The sequence below is a fragment of the Anomaloglossus baeobatrachus genome, chromosome 6, assembly GCF_048569485.1.
Source record: "Anomaloglossus baeobatrachus isolate aAnoBae1 chromosome 6, aAnoBae1.hap1, whole genome shotgun sequence".
NCBI classification, from domain to species: Eukaryota; Metazoa; Chordata; class Amphibia; order Anura; family Aromobatidae; genus Anomaloglossus; species Anomaloglossus baeobatrachus.
Genome location: NC_134358.1, coordinates 559,529,408 through 559,551,456, shown reverse-complemented (window position 1 = coordinate 559,551,456; position 22,049 = coordinate 559,529,408). Strand labels below are relative to the sequence as shown.

General features: G+C 47.9%; 1 protein-coding gene across 2 annotated transcripts in view; it reads left to right on the top strand.

Annotated features, from left to right (window-relative positions):
• Positions 1-22,049, top strand: part of DGKB (diacylglycerol kinase beta) — a 705,227-nt gene that overhangs the window by 642,906 nt on the left and 40,272 nt on the right. For both annotated transcript variants that reach the window (XM_075315722.1, XM_075315723.1), the window contains exons 23-24: positions 769-889; positions 2,245-2,305. In XM_075315722.1, the coding sequence (XP_075171837.1) occupies positions 769-889; positions 2,245-2,305 (182 nt within the window). The remainder of the gene's footprint in view (positions 1-768; positions 890-2,244; positions 2,306-22,049) is intronic.

Sequence of the window (22,049 nt, the reverse complement as noted above, 5' to 3'; positions counted from 1 at the left end):
GGGGCCATGAGGACTGGAGTCTGGGAAACACTGCTCTAAACTCTAAAGAAGACACAAGGAGGACACATGGGGGGAAAGTGCATCAATAACGTAACTCCAGATGATTCAGGTAGAAGTTCAGCAAAGTTTCAGGAACTACACTACAGATGAGTACAAACCACCGGTTTGCCTCCAGAACTTGAATGAACTGAATAATATCACCAGCACAAGTCCAGGGAAAATGAGAGTATTTAAACCCAAGGGGGAATACAGATGATTAGCAGCTGGATGGAAGAGGAGCTCAGCTGGGTCCTAAAGGGGAAAAGATGAAAACTCAGCAGAAGAGATATCAAGTACACTGAATACTAACAGCAGGAACTTCAAGTATATCAATAAAGTTTTGTCAAAGCCAAATGCCAGGAGTATAAAAAAAAAATTATTTAAAACATTACACACCAAAAAGAGATAAAAACGGCAGCGTTAAAGTGCAATAAAAACACATGTTAAAAAATTTGCACACAAATCTGAAAAAACACAAGTAACCGAATTTAAAAAGTAGCTGCAAAAATTTTGCAACGTCAAAAACTTACCAAAAGTGCATCAAGGGAATGTAGCCTTAAATGAATTATGGTATTTATTTTAGTTCCTTTTCTGGTATATTCATATAAATTGTGATTGTTTATGAGTTATGGCAATAATTTTTGCAAAACTTTTCTATACAATGTGTTCAGATTAAATTATTTGAAGGACAAACATGTGATTTCATAGCTATTTCTATTTCTATTTTAGACCTAAGTGATCAACTGTTGGAAGTAGTTGGCTTGGAAGGAGCAATGGAGATGGGACAGATCTATACAGGACTGAAAAGTGCTGGGAGGCGTCTTGCTCAATGCTCCTCTGTGGTTATAAGGTATAATTATTGTTATTATTTATTTGTTAATTTATTTATTTCAGTTTTGTTATTTTTTATTTATTAATAATAACATGCTTGATTTAAAATTTGGGTGGTACCGTAATGGGGTCAAATTCAACCCCTGTTTTTAAGTAGGGCTAAGTTTTGCTCTGTTATTCTGCAAACAACAATTTTAATTTATCTTTCTAATGTATCCTATTAGGGAATATTGTGAAACAATAAATTGAAGAAAGATAGAAGGGAGAGAAGTTAGATGTAGCTGCAGAATACATCTTTCCATGCTTTTGCAAACCTTTATGTTATGCTATTAGAAAAAATGGTGAGGAATGGGTATCTCTTTTGCTAAAGGCTTCCTTATACATTACATGAAAGATGGTCGAAAAGGCCTAATTCGGTAAGATGTGTCGACCATCTAATATGTATGGGTATCTACTGCTGTCCCCCAGCAGATTAAGGAGGCATAATAATTGGGCTGTTGGAATTCAATCACCCAATCTTTTTGTTCAGCAGGTAGATAAATCACTGTTAGGGATATTTGCACGCTGTGACATAGCTAGCCGATTGTAGCGATGCCGAGCGCGATAGTCCCCGCCGATGCGATATTTTGTGATAGCTGCCGTAGCGAACATTATCGCTACGGCAGCTTCACACGCACTTACCTGCCCTGCGACGTCACTCTGGCCGGCGACCCGCCTCCTTACTAAGGGGGCGGGTCGTGCGGCATCACAGCGACGTCACACGACAGGCGGCCAATAGAAGCGGAGGGGCGGAGATGAGCGAGACGTAAACATCCCGCCCACCTCCTTCATTCCTCATTGCAGGTAAGGAGGTGTTCCTCGCTCCTGCGGCTTCATACACAGCGTTGTGTGCTGCCGCAGGAACGAGGAACAACATCGTACCTGTCGCTGCAGCGAAATTATGGAAATGACCGACACTACACAGATCACCGATTTACGACGCTTTTGCGATCGTTTATCGGTGCATCTAGGCTTTACACGTTGCAACGTCGTTACCGGCGCCGGATATGCGTCACTTTCGATTTGACCCCGACGAGATCGCAGTAGCGATGTCGCAACGTGCAAAGTACCCCTTAGATGATTTTTGCAGCTGCTTGCTCATAGAGAACATACAAACTCTCGACTGAGTGGAGTACTCACGTATTTGGGTTCAACCAACAACTAGTGTGCCTGACCACCTTAAGAACACACAACACATACATCACATTAGGAATCATTCAGCAACAGAGAAAATAAGGAATTCATAGTAACCAGTAGGGGATAGACATCTTATTTATCTACTTGTTATCTACATTGATACCTTATACCTTAAATTTACCATCATTTTATTCACAGGACCAGCAAGTCTCTTCCTATGCAGATTGATGGAGAACCCTGGATGCAGACTCCTTGCACGGTAAGTACATTTTTCAAAAATTTACCTTTTTTGTATCGTAGACTTTTTTAGGCTATTCAAAAATAGGACTTACATAATGGTTTATAGTGTTGGAAAATGTATCATATGTGCTCAAAGGGAAAAACTACTAACCAATTCTTCCATTAGTTACCATAGGCTCCAGGTTTCACTGTTCATATTTTAGGTTATGAATGACTAATACTCTTCATTCAGGGATAGAATTTAGGTTAATTTAATTTTCTTTTCTAATTCGGGAAAAATATTTTTGCCTAATTTGACAACTCCTCTACCTGCATTAGTCAACAAAATCCTTCCCGTAGTTACTTATTACATAGTTTAGATACCTAGAAATAAAGAAAGACGTGAATCATGCAAAAGTGGATAAATCAAACAGTATTATCAGTAAATCGACAATGTGGCACAAGGAAAAGGGACTATACAATCCTGAGCGGTAAATGATATTGCAAAAATTATGAGCAGTGACCATCTAAATATCATGGGGCGCACTTGTGCACCCCAGATATTAGATGATAGAGAAAAATCATGTTGGATTTCTATATGCTTGAACCTTTTGTGGAGACACAGAGGTCAGTGAGTTCTCTCGTCCATTGGCCCGGCCGCCTTTAGAAAGACCGCATGGTCCAGGGCTCATCCCAACTGAATGCCCAAACTCCTTACCCGTGGACAGAACACTATTGAGACAACACAGGGTGCGTGAAACACAATAAATAGACTTTATTGGATCCCCAACAGTCAAAGACATAGATAAAAAACCATGCAAATCACATGATGTAATAGACAACAGAGTCTCACCTCCAGGGCCGCATACCCCAGACCAGCAGCACCCTGCTTTTGGCAGGCACCCACCGAGAATAGGATAGTGACAAGCGTAGAAAGCTTCACGAGCACAGAAAAGTCCGTAGCCAGGTAACCAAATTGTCCTAACCTGGGTTTCTTGTGGCCGAATCCTAGAATTGTCGGTTGTACGCCTGAACAATATAATCCAGTTTCTGATCCCCTAACCGGCGCCAAAGTGCCTAGGCTGGGTAAATGGACTTCCAGCAAGGACGGAAATCTCAGATTGAAGTCATGTGGCAAAAGAACACACTGTTGACTCAAGCAGTCCCTTTTTATATCTCCTGGGCACTCATCCCAGGGTATTGTGGTCTTACCGGATTCGTAGAAGAAGGCTGTGCACTTATCGGGGCGCATTCCAATCCGCATAGTTAATTTTCCTGTATAATTCTCCTCTGAGTGAGGTAGACAGAGAGGCTGAGGGAATTCACATTAAATTAGAAATACACAACCTCAAACAATGGAAGGCTTCAATGAGTTCAGTGGAAGACAATGACTTAACAAACACAAGTTACCACACAAAAGGGACCCATGACTGGCCAAATTAACAACATTAACCCTTGACAGACATTGAACAGGGCTGTGTCTTCACACCTTTGTGTTCACCAAATGCAAGAGGTGGCTAACAGTGGAGGTGTCAAACATTGTCATTGACTGATGACAAATTTTCATCTAGAACAATCCAAAGCCTTTCTTCATTTGGATCCTACCCCCAAATCCAAAATAAATATTAAAAAAAAAATTGCTAAGTGATCCACTTTCCTCCTCTGGATTTTGAACCTTCTCCAGCTGTATCTTCTGTCTCGCGTAAATAAATGGTGATTTGGTAATTACAGTATGTCAATGTCACATCACATTTCTCCACCATTTACCTCCCAGCAGAGACTTATCTCCAAGATAACGTTATGCGGTATAAATTATAACCAGGCGCTGAATTCCTCATTTCAGATTCCTTTCGTAAGCACTCTCTGAGATTGTTCGGTTATTTACTGCCGAGAAAAGGGTTTGCGGCTCACTAACGTACGTTCCGATGCACGGGCATGAAAATGTAGACATGAGCACTCTACAACTATATTAAAAGCTAGAGATGTCTTTTAGGATGAGTTCACTCAAGTATACAAAAAGAATTCTTTATCACTGAGTTCCAAAAACTTCTAATTTTCGGATCCATTTAGAAGACCATTGGAGATACCAAAAATGGAAAGACTTGGACTACAAATAGGACTAAAGCCAGGGAAAGGCAAGCATGGCTTCTCCAAAGGATACAGTACTAACAAGAAGTTTTATGTTGTTGTTTTTCTGGGGGGAGGGGTATCTACACAATCTAATGCTAACCATTTGCTGCTTGGTTGTGAACTCCTCCTCTACGGAGTTGTGAATCCAGACAAAGTAGAGCTGGATTCCTCAAAGTCTCTAAGGCTGCGTGCCCACGATCAGTGTTAACAGCGTCTTGGACGCAGCTTGCTTCAGCTGCGTCCAAAACGCTGAGTTGTACAGTGCAAGCACAGTAGACTGGATTTTTAGAAATCCCGTGCCCACTGTGCTTGTTTTTTCCGCAGCAAACACTGACCTTTGGTGCGGGTTTCCAGAGCGCAGCGCATGGAACCCTGTTCGTGGATACAAGCAGCTGTGGTCTCCTGCGTTCTCTTGCAGTGAAGACTCGCGGACCCACAGATCAGTACCCCGCTGCGTCCAGCATGCAATGAGTCCTGATCGTGGGCACATACCTTAAGGGTGGCTTTACACGCTGTGACATCGCTAGCCGATGCTAGCAATGGCGAGCGTGATAGCACCCACCCCTATCGTTATGCTGATATGTGAAGATCGCTGCCGTAGCGAACATTATCGCTACGGCAGCGTCACACCACTTACCTGCCCTGCGACGTCGCTGTGACCGGCGATCTGCCTCCTTTCTAAGGGGGCGGTTCACTTGGCGTCACAGCGACGTCACTAAGCGGCCGCCCAATCAAAGCGGAGGGGCGGAGATGAGCGGGACGAACATCCCGCCCACCTCCTTCCTTCCTCATTGCTGGTGTGTGGCAGGTAAGGAGAGGTTCCTCGTTCCTGCGACGTCACATGTAGCGATGTGTGCTGCCGCAGGGGCGAGGATCAACTTCGCCCAAGCGACAGCAGCGATAATTGGGAATGGACCCCCATGTCAACGAGGAGTGATTTTGGATGTTTTTGCAACGATCCAAAATCGCTCCTAGGAGTTACACACAACCAGATCGCTACAGTGGCCAGATGTGCGTCACAAAATCTGTGACCCCAACGAGATCGCTGTAGCAATCTCGTAGCGTGTAAAGCCCGCTTAAGACAATCTCCTACATAAAAAGTACCGTACTTTTCGTTTTATAAGACGCACCCCAAATTTAGAGGGGAAAAAAAAGGAAGGAAAAAAATATGGGATCCGTCTTAAAATTTGGTGGTGTCTTTCCGGAGGGGGGGCGGCAGCGGTGGAAGAGTGGGGTTACAGGAGGCAGGGGTGGTGCTGGAGTAGGGCGATACTGCGGGAGGTGCAGCGAGTGTCCCAGATGCTCATTGCGGGCGCTGTGAGGCAGGAGGAGTTATTTATAAACTGACGGCAGTGTGTGCTTCAAAGAAATGGTGAATGGAATCGACACATGGGTAGCGCCCAGGGATATGGGGTACTCGGTCCCGGGCAGTAACAGACGGGGATGTCACTCTGGTGGCCGTTGCCCGGTCCCGTGCCCTTGGCCCCTTTTGTTAATGGGGGGTATATACAGGGGAGATGAGTTTTTGTCATGTGACGCCACCTGCGGGTTGCGCTTAAGGATGGAGAACGGCCGCTGCTCAATGTGGGTACTCCCAGGGCTGGTGGTAGTGGCAGCTGCAATGGTAGGCCCTTCGCAGGTAGGGCTGTGCCTGGGAGATGTAACGGGGGCAATAACGGAGACCACACCAGATTGTCTTTAACAGTTTCTACTCACTGTGGACCCAGGGGTTGCTGGTTCAGGTACCAGGAGGACTAGTGCCAATGTAGTGACCCAGGTTGCTTTGTCCCCGGCACTCTCAGTTGATTGGGTCCCCATAGTGTGGAGCGTTTGGGGGCCCCGACTGTCCCTTTTGGGGTACAGTCTTCTTCTCCATACGGTGTGCAGTGCGGACCCTGTGGGGAGGTAAGTGTCCGAACCCCGATCCTAGTTTACTGCTAATGCCCCCGGATTATTTGGTTCGGTGAAGTCCGTGAAGGTGTCCTTACCGGGCAGGTATTTGCCAAACAGTCTAAAACTTTTGCTTGACCTAGGGCCCTGTGCCTCGTTCATCCTCCGGTCCCAGCGTTATCTCGGGTACCCGTCCTTGCGACCTCTCTCCTGTGCCCCCGGGGTCACCGTTACATGTACCCAGCTCAGGCACGTCCACACACCTCTCCTGTGTGCTACTCGACTCTCTCCTGACTACGGACTGACTGAGCCTTCCCACCAGGCTGGCTATACCCAGGGACCCGTTCCCATGGCGACCATCCCCTTACATGGTTAACCCTCTATGCCGAGTGTGGAGTGGAGAACTAGGATTTTGGTCGCGTTTTGGTGGAATCGGCACTTGTACTCCAGGTCCCAGGGAGTATGTCCTGCATCTGTGACGCCCTGGGCAAGCCAGGGGTCACAGGTCACAACACCACCACACCCCACACTCCAGGTAGGCACATCACAGCTAAACTACAAATCCTTGTTGCCTTCCTCCAGAGGCTGATGATTCACACCAGGGGGTGGGCCAGGCGGTTGGCTCCGCCCACCAAGGAGATCACAGCTCTGGAGGCGGGAGAAACCAGGCAGAGTAGCCCGGGTAGGGCAAGAGTAAACAAGTAGTGAAAGTAGAGAAGTGAAAAAGAGGAAAGCAAGTGAGGTGACAAGAAGGAAGGAAAGCCTGAAGGGTCCAGCTTTGTGTAGGGCCAGAACAGCAAGGTCAGCGACGGCGGTGACTGTCTGGAGGGGGACCGTTTGGAAGTTCCTGGAAGGACCCCGTTGGCTGTGTGCCCGGTGGTCTGGAGCAGTGTTCCGAAAGACAGTCAGCACCAGGACAGGGGCCTCTCGGACCCCGGCAAGGCTAGGAGTCGCCAAATTTGCCGAATCCGTCAGTGAAGGGGACGTAGATCCCCCAGCAACCAAGTCCCGATTGAAGGCAACAGCTCAACCTGAAGCAGAGAGACACCGCCACCGCCAAGGCACCAGTTTCTCAGGGCCAGCGCCTGCAGGCAAAGTGTAGAGCTCCTCCGGCCCAGATTGTAGTCGGGGAGCGGGTAACCGGAGGGAATCCACCGCTACCACAAGTCAACCATAGGTGCAAGGAAGAGGGACATCACCGTCCCCTACCGGGAGTGCAGGTGCAGCCGTCTGTGGGACCGTCCTACCAGCCGTTTGGTTTACCCCGCGTCCCTGCGCCCACCAGGCCCCGCACCTCACAAACCATCACCGGGCCCCGGGATCACCAACCCCTGCCCACGGAGGGGCAACACAACACCTGGCTGCTCCGCATCACCATCCCCGGGACCCCCGCATTGAGCAGCGGTGGTGAAATCACCACAACCGTGGGTGGCGTCACGAACTATAACAATCCCCGCACCCAACAAACCCCCTTTCACTCACGGGCGAGGAGTGCCGCTCGGGAAACCCCCGGGATCCGGCCTACGGCTCGAGCCACCACTGAGCAGCGGCCGCCGGACCCGAGCTGAAGGGGGCGAGCGTAGTGGGCTGACACCCTCCTCCCCGCCCGCGACAACTTGGCGTCACGAACAGGATCTTACCGCTCTGCCGTCTGGTAGAGGTGCGCCTTGTAACCGCCGGAGGTATCCGGCAGAAAAATTTCAGAAGCCGCCATCTTTGGCGCGAAAAGTTCCCGCTCGAGCGTCTTCTCGAGCAGTAGAGGCGCGAAGGCCAAGACCCCGCCCCGAGAGAGGAGGGGCCGGAAAGAGCTAAGGGGGACGCGATGGCGGCTGGACGCATGTGAGTGTGGCGGTGCAAATAGAAACACTGAGACCCCGCGACCCCCCTGACCTTCACCGGGAATGTCCGCCCCGCCGAGCTATGCGGAGGCGGCCGAGCTAGTGCCCGGGACAGCGGCATGGCTGAGGGCCCGAACGGCGGAGATTTGCCGTCATTACCAGAGGCAGATCGGCGGGCTGATGGAGCAATGGGCCGCGGAGGTGGAGGCGCTAGTTGCCGTGGCGCGAGTGTATGGAGTGGAGGCCGTGATGGAGGAACCGGAGAGTGACCCACGCCCCTGTGTCCCCGAGGGACCGGCCGCTGCGGCTGAGGGACCCGGTCTGACCCTGGCTCCTGTGTTGCCTCCGTCCTACTCGCTCGCACTCTGCACAGCACCTGGCCCGTCGGGCGTACACCCCTCCGTGATTGCGGCCCCGAGAGTAGCCAGCCTAGAAGCTACGGCGGTTGGTAGCTACCCGTCTGGTGCGGAAGCTGTTGATGGTGACTCCGGGCCTGACACCGAGCCCATGTCGGAGGAAGATGGGTACGCCGCAGCCGAAGAATCTGAGTAGGGCAGCGGATGCCCGTTGCACCGTCCCCGTTGGGACCACCACAGTTTGTTTGTTGAAAAGTTGAAAATGAAAAATGATTGATCCAAGAAGAAGTTACCTGATTGTCTGTAGTGATTGAACCGGCCGGAGCCGGCACCGTTGTCCCCGTGGGGACCGTTTAAAAATGCATGGGAACTATCCATGGACAAGAAGGGGGCGAGCGTAGTGTGCTGACACCCTCCTCCCCGCCCGCGACACATCCCCAAGAGGATGCAGTTCCCTGTAGTGCCCTGAGGGTCTCAGGGGTGCTACACATGCGCAGATTGAGCTATCAGCTCAATGACAAGCTGACATCTCATCTGTGCCCGCGCCACCTCCGGGCGCCATTTTCCTTCAGTCCGCTGATGGAAGATCAATGGCTGGAGGCGGCATGTGCACAGATGAGATTTTGACTCCAGGCGCCTGCATTTGAAGCCCGTACCGCCGACACTTTCAGCACAGCGGTCCGCAGCCCTCAGCATTGCCCCTGCCTCCTGCAACCACTCTCCACCACCTCCCAGTAGGCTACGTTCGAATTATAAAATGCACCCTTTATTTTCGTCCCAAATTTTTATATACACATATATATGTGTGTGTATATACATATATATATATATATATATATATATATATATATATATATATATATATATATATATATATATATAAATATTGAAAAAAAAATGAATAAAAATGGCTCTTTGAATGCAGGAAGTCAAGACAGAAAAATAAATGTGGTGTAATAGAAAATTAGCTGCAGATGACAACTTGCTGTCATCAATGTTCCATGGGGGGGACATGCGTCACATGACAGCTGCAGCCAATCACTAGGCGCTGAGAGGCTCAAGCCTTCGATTTCCATCCAAGTCAAGATTCTTGAAGGGTGTAGTAAAATGAAAAGAAACTTGTGGTTACTTCTCATGTTCACTATCGGCATCCAGCAGGGGCATCATCTGACTATTGGCATCAGAATCTGGAAGGGGTAAAGGCTGCAGCCAATCAGTGTCTGCTGACTGACTGCAGCCTTCTCTCCGGCCAGAATTTGATGCCAGACTACCGGCAAAGTTGCCGAGAAGGGACAACCAGTGTTCCTAATGGATGTGGTGGTTGCAGGGTCTTTTTTTTTTCTTTTACAATTACACCCCCCTGGTGAAACAAGTTTTATTTAAACTCTAGTGGAAAACTACCGTATTTTCCAGTTTGTAAAATGCACTTTTTTCCCACAAAACTGGGGGTAAAATGGGAGTGCGTCTTACGAAATGGATATGGCTTACTATGGCAGCGGTGGTGGAAAGGGGTCAAAGGAGGCAGGGTTGGTGATACTGAGGGTTCGGAGGATCAGTGGAGCGGCTCAGGAGGGTCACAGGATTGGCTTGATGGTATTGCGTCAGCGGGCGCCATTGTTCTGCCCGCGGGCTGCGGGGGTGTCCCCTGCAGTGGAGGAACTCAGGATGGTCATAGGATGGGGTGTTTCAGCAGCGGGTGCATTGAGTTTACTGGGGGCTCCATGAATCGCCTGCTGCTCACATGATGGACTTCAAAAAAATGGCCGCGCAGATTGACGCGCCTCCTCGGCTATTTTCTTAAAGCCCATCTCGTCAACCATAGGCGACTCAACTGAGCCCGCAGTCATATCAATGGTACCCACCAACAAGACACCCCGTCCTGTGACCCTCCACTGCAGTGACACCGCTGGCAGATCAATGGCGCCCACTTCCAAGACACCTCGTCCTGTGACCCTCCACTGCATTGACACCGCCGGCAGATCAATGGCACCTGCCGTCAAGACACCCCGTCCTGTGATCCTCCACTGCAGTGACAACTCCGGCAGATCAATGGCGCCCACTTCCAAGACACCCCGTCCTGTGACCCTCCACAGCATTGACACCGCCGGCGGATCAATGGCGCCTCCTGCCGAAACACGCCATCCTGTGACCCTCCAGTGTAGTGACACTGCCGTCAGAGCAATGGCGCCCACTGCCGAAACACCCCTTCCTGTGACCCTCCACTGCAGTGACACCGCCAGCAGATCAATGGTGCCCACTGCCGAGACACCCCATCCTGTGACCCTCCACTGCAGTGACACCGCTGGCAGATCAATGGTACCCGCCGCCGCAACACTACCGAGCCTGCAGCATTGCTTTGCCTTCTGTGACCTTCCTGAGCCACTCTACCACCACTGCCGCTCCCCCCTGGTAAGCAGTAGGATTAAGATGCACTAGGATTATAAAACAGATCCTCATTTTAACATTAAAAATTATTTTTTTCCTATTTTACTCCTTTAAATTTAGGTGCGTCTTATAATCCGGTGCGTCTTATAAAACGAAAAATACGGTATATTATTATTATTTTTATTTTTTAAATTAGTTTTACTTATTGCTGCCAAAAGTCCAGAGCACGCTTCCTTTTTTTTCCCCCAAAAATCTCAATAAGTCGACAGAGTCACAACGTCAAAGGTTTTCTGCCCCGTTACCTTTTCACCTTTCGATACTGTCAGAAATTCTGGGAAATAAACAACAAACATCTGACCCGAATTTATATTTTTGTACTGATATAAAGAACAGCCGAGGCTTTTATCTTCCGTTTTTCAGGAGGCGCTCGCCTACCCAGGTCCATTTTTCTGCGCGACGCTTTATAATAATGTTGTTGCCCCTGTTTCTCTGAACATGATTTCTATATGGATCATAAGTACATTTGTATTCATTCCTAAACTGCGGTAAGAGCCTTCTGCCGCATCTAAATGCAATGTATTCATAGCGTTCACATAATTTATTTGCTTTTTCACTCTTCATGCAAGATGGGTTTTTAGCCAAAAACTACATTAGATCAACTACAATCAAGGTAAGCCATTCACGGGCCAAGTTCACTGTCTTGGCAGCGGCTTGTTGTGTGAGTGGAAAGGAATTCGTAAGCTCCTGAGCCGTACAACACTACAGCAAAAACAAATTCAAAGGCTTTAGCAGAGGGTTCTGTATTTTTTTTTATTTTTTTTTTTACCATCAAAGAAAAAATTTAAGTAAAAAAAATAAAATAAAGTTGAAATCTAGGGTAACCTGGTTGTACTGATTTTTTTTTTAATTATTATAATTATTTTTAATTATAATAATTATTATATTCAAATTATAATTATTTATTGATTTTATAATAATTAATTAATTATTAATTAATTATTATAATTATTTTATAGTAGTTTAGTTGTGTTACTTTGCTCTTTTTGTTATGGTGTGTTGAGTACCTTCTTTATGGGGTTGGTATCAATTCGAAGCCTCCAATGTTGATCTAGAAGAAGCCATTGGTGGTTCAATACAAGGTACCATTATGGTCTGTGCTGCTGACAAAGTTATTCCCAGGTGTGGCTCTTCACTGTCTCTTTGAGATGGTGACATTCATAGATCGTAAGAGTATATTTTTATGGGGGTAGGAATGTATTTGTTACGCTAGGTACAGGGAAGTACCAAGAGACCGTCGAATAGGAAAGGAAGAGAAACTCTGTGTTTAGGGAAGGAAGAGATGGTGACCCTGATCAAGCCTACCATTAGAGCCTGGCTTCCCTCACCACCTTAGATAGGTTCCATTCCACACCTATGCGCCAAACCGGATACCTAACCCTGAAGTAGGTCTTAAGTAGGGAGTGGATGGGATGAGCACTTAGTCAACCCCACTAAGCTCTAAAGAAGACATAGAGATAACAAACAGGGGGAAAGTAAACTAATAACAAGGGAAGAGGAGATGGTAACCCCTGATCAAGCCTACCGCTGGAGCCTGGCTTCCCTCACCACCTTAGATAGGTTTTGCACCTATGCACCAAGCCGGATACCTAACCCTGAAGTAGGTCTTAAGTAGGGAGCGGATGGGATGAGCACTTAGTCAACCCCACTAAGCACTAAAGAAGACATAGAGATAACAAACAGGGGGAAAGTAAACTAATAACAAGGGAAAAGGAGATGGTGACCCCTGATCAAGCCTACCGCTGGAGCCTGGCTTCCCTCACCACCTTAGATAGGTTTTGCACCTATGCACCAAGCCGGATACCTAACCCTGAAGTAGGTCTTAAGTAGGGAGCGGATGGGATGAGCACTTAGTCAACCCCACTTAGCTCTAAAGAAGACACAGAGATAACAGAGAGGTGGAAAGTAAACTAATAACAAAGGAAGGGGGAAATGGTGACCCCTGACCAAGCCTAGCACTGGGCCCTGGTTTCCCTCACCACTCTACATAGGTTCTGCACCTATGCGCCAAGCAGGATACCTGCTCAAAACGACTATCGTCCACTTGGAAATAGAGAGATATCTCTCTTATCTTAAATATTGAGCTTTACCTAACTATGGCCACTCTTCATAATTTCTTTATCATTAGCAAAGTAAACCTTTCCTTTATGGTGGTCATTTTGGTGGGTATTTTTGGATAATACGAGTTTCCAATATTCTCTAGTGTATATCGAGAGGGGAAAATAGTTTAAAATGTTGAATAGAGAAGTAATGAATATACTCGAGGGCCGATCAATACACTTCTTCTTACTATACACTTGTTAATGACAGAGAAATGGACATGGGCATGGCAGGTCCATCAGTATTAGCCTGAAAATGCATCAGAGATCTACATGCTTAGAGAATCATGGTCCTCAGAGTTGAAGATGCGTCTTCAGTCTTGGGATTAGCTCATCATGGACTGACATAATGAAAAGTTACTTAAACTATTAAACAAGTCAAAGAAAGTCTAAAATGTGATTGATTGTGGGGGTACTACTTCAGAGGTCCCCATTGATCGTGAGGGTGAGGCTCCTTTGCAATTTTCGTTGTCCAGACCCTCCTCTTCTATAAAGTCCAACAGCTCCTCCATTAATGCTGCTCCCAGTCATGGAAGCCATCTATTAAGAAGGGTTTGCTCTGTGCTGCCCCTGTGCCAGAAGCATACGCTGCTCGGGCCCGGATCTTTAGGGGTGGTGGCTCGAGGGTCTCCGGACCCGGGAGTCTCGCGGACATGCCGAATAAATAGGGGGACGTAGATGTACGGGCTAGGCCGTAGTAAGTTCGTGATGCCATCCACGGTGTGTGGTGAGGTGGGACACCACCGCTGCTGTTACGGGGCACCCGGGGGAGATGTTGTGCAGCAAGTTGTTAACCCCTCCGTGGTTAGGGATGGTGGCCCCGGGACCCGGTTGTGGCGTGCAGGGGAGATGGCGACCACAGGGGGTGCTGGTGTACTCACTGTTAGTAAAACACACAAGTCTCTGGTAAACCAAGGTGGCGGTAGCCGCTGCCGTGGCCGGTTGCGTTCGGGATCCCCCACCCGGCTGGTGGTCTCTATCCTTTTCCTGCACTGCTTTGTGTAAGGTGGACTTTCCTAGTGTGAAACTCAGCAGTCCGCTCCTGGCTGGATGTGGCCTAAGGAGCCGTGTCCGCAGACGCTGGCCCGTGGGATCTATGGGCCCTGGCGGTGACGTCTTATCCCTAATCGGTGGGCTGTTGTCTTCTATGAGGGACTTTGGGTGAGACAGGACCTCTAGTCCTGGCCTCAATCGGTTAATTAACCAGTTCCACTTGTTTCTGGTTCCTGGCTTCAGGGTCCGAGTACCCCCCTTTGTGCTACGGTTTCCGGGTCGCTTCTCCGTGTCGGTACCGGCGGGCTACAACCCTGGCCCGGTCCACCTCGGTTCCACCAAGCTGTCTTCCCGTCTCCTGCTGACGGAGACCACCGTCTGCCTCCTATCCAGTGGCACCAGGGCTCCTACCCTGGTTCCGTTCAACTTGAACTTCACTGCTGGAGCTACCCCTAGCTCCAGCCCACGCTCCTCTCCAAACTGAACTCTACAACTCGACTGCTCTTTTTCCCGCCCCGGGCTGTCAGGACCCCTGAGTGGGCGTGTCCCAACTGCCTCGTCACACCCACTGGTGTGTCTGTCTCAAAGGGGGGGTGACTAGGGTTTCAGGTCGTCTATGTGTTCCTTGTGAGGGAAAGGTGTTATGCGGGGGCCTATTTGTGACTACCTGGTTTTGCCAGTGCGTCACAGCTCACAAGATGTGCATTAATAGGGGTGTCTTTCCTCTCATTTTTGTGTGTTTTGGGCAGGCAGGTGTTAAATGAGAGATAAAATAACTCACTGAATTCATTTTCTTCAAATAGATTCGGAGAAACAGGTTTACCTTTAGCAAGACTTTCATCGTCTGATATGTTCTGCCGTATTATTTTACGAGATCCTATTAATTAGCTGTAGAGGGAATTCTATCATACCTCTCCCTGAGAAGTGTTCTGACATCCAGATATTTATGGGATCACTGAAAACCATGAAAGATATTAATAGTAATGGATCTTCAGGGTCTCCGATGTAAACCCGGTTTATCTGTGATGTTACGGAGCATGAATATTGCAGATGAGAAATAGTAATTTATTTCATTACAGAACCGTGCTGACATCTTGTATCATGACTGAATAGAGTTTTAGTCTCTGTTCACACCAATGCCATTATAGAGCCATGACAATTATGCCAGACCTGAACTAATTCCAAAAAAATGCTGGTAGATCTAATGTCTTATAAATATGTCAGGTCTCCGTCACAGTTTCATGGTTTCAGTATTATCGATGGAAAAATTAAATGGAGAGTACAAAAGTTTAACAAACGAGTTGTCCACCTTTGGCAACAGTTTTTTTTTTCTATAATGCATACACTGTGTGCAGAATTATTAGGCAAATGAGTATTTTGATCCCATGATACTTTTTATACATTTCGTCCTACTCCAAGCTGTATAGGCTGAGACAACTACCAATGAAGTAAATCCGGTGATGTGCATCTCTGTAATGAGGAGGGGTGCGGTGTAATGACAACACCCTATATAAGGGGGGCTTAATTATTAGGCAACTTCCTTTCCTTTGACAAAATGGGTTAAAAGAGAGATTTGACGGGCTCTGAAAAGTCCAAAATTGTGAGCTCTCTTGCAGAGGGACGCAGCAGTCTTGAAATTTCCAAACGTTTGAAGCGTGATCACCGAACAATCAAGCGTATCATGGCAAATAGCCAACAGGGTGGCAAGAAGCGTGTTGGGCAAAAAAGGTACAAAATGACTGCCCATGAATTGAAGAAAATCAGCTTGAAGCTGCCAAGATGCCATTTGCCACCAGTTTGGCCATATTTCAGAGCTGCAACGTTACTGGAGTATCAAAAAGCACAAGGTGTGCCATACTCAGGGACATGGCCAAGGTAAGGAAGGCTGAAAACCACCACCTCTGAACAAGAAACATAAGATAAAATGTCAAGACTGGGCCAAGAAATATCTTAAGAATGATTCTTCAAAGGTTTTATGGACTGATGAAATGAGTGACTCTTGATGGGCAGATGGATGGGCCAGAGGCTGGATCAGTAAAGGGCAGAGAGCTCCACTCCGACTGGGACGCCACCAAGGTGGAGGTGGGCACTGGTATGGGCTGGTATCATCAAAGATCAACTTGTGGGACTTTTTTGGGTTGAGGATGGAGTGAAGCTCAACTCCCAGACCTACTGCCAGTTTCTGGAAGACAACTTCTTCAAGCAGTGATACAGGAAGAAATCGCTATCGTTCAAGAAACACATGATTTTATGCAGGACAATGCCCCATCACCTGCATCCAACTACTCCACAGCGTGGCTGGCCAGTAAAGGTCTAAAAGATGAAAAAATAATGACATGGCCCTCTTTTTTCCCTGATCTGAACCCCATAGAGATCGTTCCCGCCCCCGTCGTTTGTGCGTCACGGGCAATTAGTTGCCCGTGTCGCACAAAGTCGTTAACCTGCCGTCACATGTACTTACCTGCTGAGCGACCTCGCTGTGGGCGGCGAACATCCACTTCCTGAAGGGGGAGGGACGTTCGGTGTCACAGCAACGTCACACAGCGGCCGGCCAATAGAAGCGGAGGGGCGGAGATGAGCGGGACGTAAAAATCCCGCCCACCTCCTTCCCTCCACATAGCCAGCGGGAGCTGCGGGACGCGGGTAAGCTGTGTTAATCGTTCCCGGGGTGTCACACGGAGTGATGTGTGCTACCCTGGGTACGATGAACAACCAGCGCAAAGTAGAATAAACGATTTTTTAAAAATGAGCGACCTGTACACAATTCACGATTCGTAACCGATTTAGAGACGCTCATAGGTGTCACACGGGATGACGTCGCAAGCTATGCCGGATGTGCGTCACGAAAACCATGACCCCCAACGACATATCGCACGATAGATCGTCTCGTGTGACGCCCGCATAATAATTACCTGCACAAACAGATATCCTCCTAAGATAGCCAAATCTAATAAAACCCACTCCAACTGCCAAAAATATTAAGCTTTGATAGTTATGAGTCTTTTGGGTTGATTGAGAACATAGTTGTTGATCAATAATAAAAAAAAATCCTCTAAAATACAACTTGCCTAATAATTCTGCACACGGTGTATTTTTGGGGTTAAAAAGACCTGTAGAAAAGCTAAATCTGCTTTTGAAAGTATTCTAGGTAAAACTATTCCAATTCTCATGCTCTGTAATTTGCCATCCACCCTTTTCGAGAGGGCAATTTCTCTTCAATAGTATTCGGTCGACACAATTTGTGTTAGAACTTACCCGTTTGTCTGGCACCTGCCATTGTTTGATATCTAGCCTGCACTGAACTGGAAGCTCACCTCATTGATACCTGTTTGCAGTTTGACAGGCTGAAGAACAGTAGCATTAGGGACAAAAGCATTGCCCCAGTTCTGGTAGAAAGACCCATCCTCACTTCCTGTTGATCAACAAAGACCCACCCCCACTTTTTTTAAAAATTCTTTATTTAGTTGGAACCAACATAAACATAAGATATCAATGCTAGAGCCTAACGGCCCAACTGAGTCAGCAAAGGTGCATTCAAAACAGGTGATACAAAATAATTGCAAGAATCAAAATCATATAATAACAACCTGTTTTGTAGCAAATATGAATGCAAGATTCAAAATGTTTAACTATAAACGAAGTAACAAGACAAAGAATATGAGAGCCAAGTAGTAATTTGACAGAAAAACAGAAGAGAAAACCGAAAGAGGGATGTTGATTTTGAGTAGAAGAAGAAAAAAAAAGGAGGGGGGAGGAAGGGGAGAGTATGAGTAAAGGCTACTTTACACGCTGCGATATCGGTCCCGATATTGCTAGCGTGGGTACCCGCCCCCATCTGTTGTGCGACACGGGCAAATCGCTGCCCGTGCCGCACAACATCGCGCAGACCCGTCACACATACTTACCTGATCGGCGACGTCGCTGTGACCGGCGAACCGCCTCCTTTCTAAGGGGGCGGTCCGTGCGGCGTCACAGCGACGTCACTGAGTGGCCGCCCAATAGAAGCGGAGGGGTGGAGATGAGTGGCCGGAACATCCCGCCCACCTCCTTCCTTCCTCATAGCGGCCGGGAGGCAGGTAAGGAGAGGTTCCTCATTCCTGCGGCGTCACACATAGCGATGTGTGCTGCCGCAGGAGCGACGAACTACATCGTTACTGCTGCAGTAACGATAATCGAGAATGGACCCCCATGTCACCAATGAGCTATTTTGCACGTTTTTTCAAAGGTTGCAAAATCGCTCATCGGTGTCACACGCAGCAACATCGCTAATGCGGCCGGATGTGCCTCACAAATTCCGTGACCCCAATGACTCCACATTAGCGATGTCGCAGCGTGTAAAGCCCCCTTAAGGGGAGGGGATTGGAATTGGCGGGTAGTAGGGAAAAGGCAGGGAGGGGGGGAGAGCAGGCAGGGCTCCCCGAAGCCGAGGAGAATGCAACTCCAGACCTACAGTGACGTCCCAACATCGGACCCCGTGCAGTCACCCACCAGCTCTCGATACTCCACGGTTTGTTGGAAATCCATCCAATCTCTCCAAGTGGCCCAGAATTTCATATAGGAGTCATGCATAGAAGAGGTCAGGTCTTCCATGTGCATGAGATCATTGACTCTGGCAATCCATTGTGCGACAATGGGCGGAGCTTGACTTTTCCATCTCTCTGGGATACATGATCTGGCAGCCATTATGAGGAATTTCCTTAAGGAGGTTTTGTAAGTTTTTAGAGGGGTCTCGCAGTGATGAAGCAGGAAAATGTCCGGCCCCATTTCCTCATTGGTACCGGACACTCTCCGTATGGTATTGGACACTCCCGTCCAGAATGATTGGATCGCCTCGCACTCCCAAAACAAATGAAGTAATGTTCCCTTCCCCCTACCACATCTCCAGCAAGTGGGATCCGCCGAGGGAAAAAAGGTGTGCACTTTAGATGGCACCCTCTACCATCTAGATAACAATTTGTAGCTGGCCTCCTGGAACCTAGAGCTGATAGACGAACTGTGTGCAAGAGAAAACACTCGCTCCCTCTGGTCAGGGGAGAGAACAATGCCGAGGTCCCATTCCCATTGTAGTATGAAAGAAGGAGGAGACTGGTTAGGGGGTGAGGACAGCATAGCGTATACAACCGAGAGTAAGTGACTCACAGGGCCCATTCCCCCACATAAGAGTTCAAATTGTGTCCCACCCCCACTTACTGTAGTGATACAATGACCAACCCCCACTTACTGTGGAGAGACAAAGATTTTCACCCCTTATTGAGAGTGACAAACCTTCCATTACTTACTGTAGAGAAACAGTGACCTCCCCCCACTTTCTATAGAGAGACATGGAAGTCCCCACCCTTAATTTAGAGAGACAAAGGCTTGCCTACACTTACTGTAGAAACAAAGACCTGTCCCCAATAACTGTAAAGAGACAAAGAGCTGTCCCTTCATACTATTGAGAGACAAAGACTTGCCTGCACTTACTGTAGATAAAAAACGATCTGTCCAACTTACTGTAGATAGACAAAGACCTACCCCCGCTTATTGTAGAGATACAAAGACTTGTCCCTACTTAGTGTAGAGAGACAAAGGCCTGCCCCTACTTACTATAGATTGTCAAAATGTCCACTCCCACTTACTGTGCACAAACAAAGAACCATCCCTACTTACTGAGAGGCTAAAACCTGCCCCCATTTACTGTTAGAGACAAAGGACTGCCCTCCCCTACTGTAAAAAGAAAAAAGTCTGCCCTACTTACTGTAGAAAGACAGAGGCTTGACCCAACTTGCTATAGAGAGAAAAATGCCTGCCCCCACTTACTGTAGACAGAAAAAGGTCTGCCCCCACTTACTGTAGAGAGACAAAGGCCTGCCCCCATTTATTGTAGAGAGGCAAAGGCCTGTCCCCACTTACTGTAGAGAGACAAAGGACTGCCCACATTTACTGTAGAAAGACAAAGACCTGCCCCCACTTACTATAGAGATATAAAGACCTGTCTCCACTTCCTGTAGAGAGATAAAGACCTGCATCCACTAACAGTAGAGAGACAAAGACCTGCCTCCACTTACAGTAGAGAGACAATGGCCTGGCCCCACTTACTGTAGAGGAGACAAAGAACTGCCCCTACTTCCTGTAAAGAGACAAAGACCTGCCCCCACTTCCTGTAAAGAGTCAAAGACCATCCCCCACTTCCTATAGAGAGCCAAAGACCTGCCTCCACTTACAGTAGAGAGACAAAGACCTGCCCCCACTTACAGTAAAGAGACAAAGGCCTGTCTCCACTTACTGTATACAAAGTCCTACCTCTGCTTACAGTAGAGACAAAGACCTGCTCCCACTTCCTGTAGAGAGACAAAGACCTGCTTCCACTTCCTTTAGAGAGAAAAAGACCTACCTCCACTTACAGTAGAGAGACAAAGGCCTGCTTCCACTTACAGAAGAGAGACAAAGGCCTGCCCTCACTTCCCGTAGAGAGATAAAGACCTGCCTCAACTTACAGTAGAGAGACAAAGGCCTGCCCTCACTTCCCGTAGAGAGATAAAGACCTGCCTCCAGCTACAGTAGAGAGACAAAGGCCTGCCTCCACTTACTGTAGAGAGACAAAGACCTGCATCCACTTATAGTAGAGAGACAAAGGCCTGCCGCCACTTACTGTATACAAAGCCCTGCCTCTGCTTACAGTAGAGACAAAGACCTGTCCCCACTTCCTGTAGAGACAAAGACCTGTCCCCACTTCCTGTAGAGAGACAAAGACCTGCCCCCACTTCCTGTAGGGAGACAAAGACCTGCCCCACTTCCTGTAGAGAGACAAAGACCTGCCTCCACTTACAGAAGAGAGACAAAGGCCTACCACCACTTACTGTAGAGAGACAAAGACCTGCCCCCACTTCCTTTAGAGAGACAAAGACCTGCCTTTACTTACAGTAGAGAGACAAAGACCTGCCTCCACTTACAGAAGAGAGACAAAGACTTGCCCCCACTTCCTGTAGAGAGACAAAGACCTGCCTCCATCTACAGTAGAGAGACAAAGGCCTGCCTCCACTTACTGTAGAGAGACAAAGGCCTGCCTCCATCTACAGTAGAGAGACAAAGACCTGCCCCCACTTACTGTAGAGAGACAAAGACCTGCATCCACTTTTAGTAGAGAGACAAAGGCCTGCTCCCACTTACAGTAAAGAGAAAAAGGCCTGTCTCCACTTACTGTATACAAAGTCCTGCCTCTGCTTACAGTAGAGACAAAGACTTGCCCCCACTTACTGTAGAGAGACAAAGTCCTACCTCCACTTACAATAGGGAGTCAAAGATCTGCCCCACTTCCTGTAGAAAGACAAAGACCTACCTCCACTTACAGAAGAAAGACAAAGGCCTACTGCCAGTTACTGTAGAGAGACAAAGACCTGCCCCCACTTCCTTTAGAGAGACAAAGACCTGCCTTCACTTACAGTAGAGAGACAAAGACCTGCCTCCACTTACAGAAGAGAGACAAAGGCCTACCGCCACTTACACTGTAGAGAGACAAATACCTGCCCCCACTTCTTGTAGAGAGACAAAGACCTGCCTCAACTTACAGTAGAGAGACAAAGACCTGCCCTCACTTCCTGTAGAGATAAAGATCTGCCTCCATGTACAGTAGAGAGACAAAGGCATGCCTCCACTTATTGTAGAGAGACAAAGACCTGCATACACTTATAGTAGAGAGACAAAGGCCTGCCCCCACTTATTATAGAGAGAGACAAAGACCTGCCCCACTTCCTGTACAGAGACATAGGCCTGCCTGTTGTGAATGTCATCCGACTGGGTGCTGGTGTGGAGCTCTCTCTGGTGGCTAGGAATGGTAATGAAGCCGAGTCTGAATCTGTGACTCAAACAGGTGATGAAATTAATTAGGAGTCCAGGAAGTCCTATTGCAGATCAGCCTAGTGTATTTAGGGGAGCACATTCTGCCTGGCGTGTTATGTTTCCTGCTGCTTCTAAAGATGGCTGGGAGTTTTTCCTTCACTTTCTACCATTTATTCTGTGCCTGAATCTACTCCAGATACATTTCCTAGTTTCTGTGC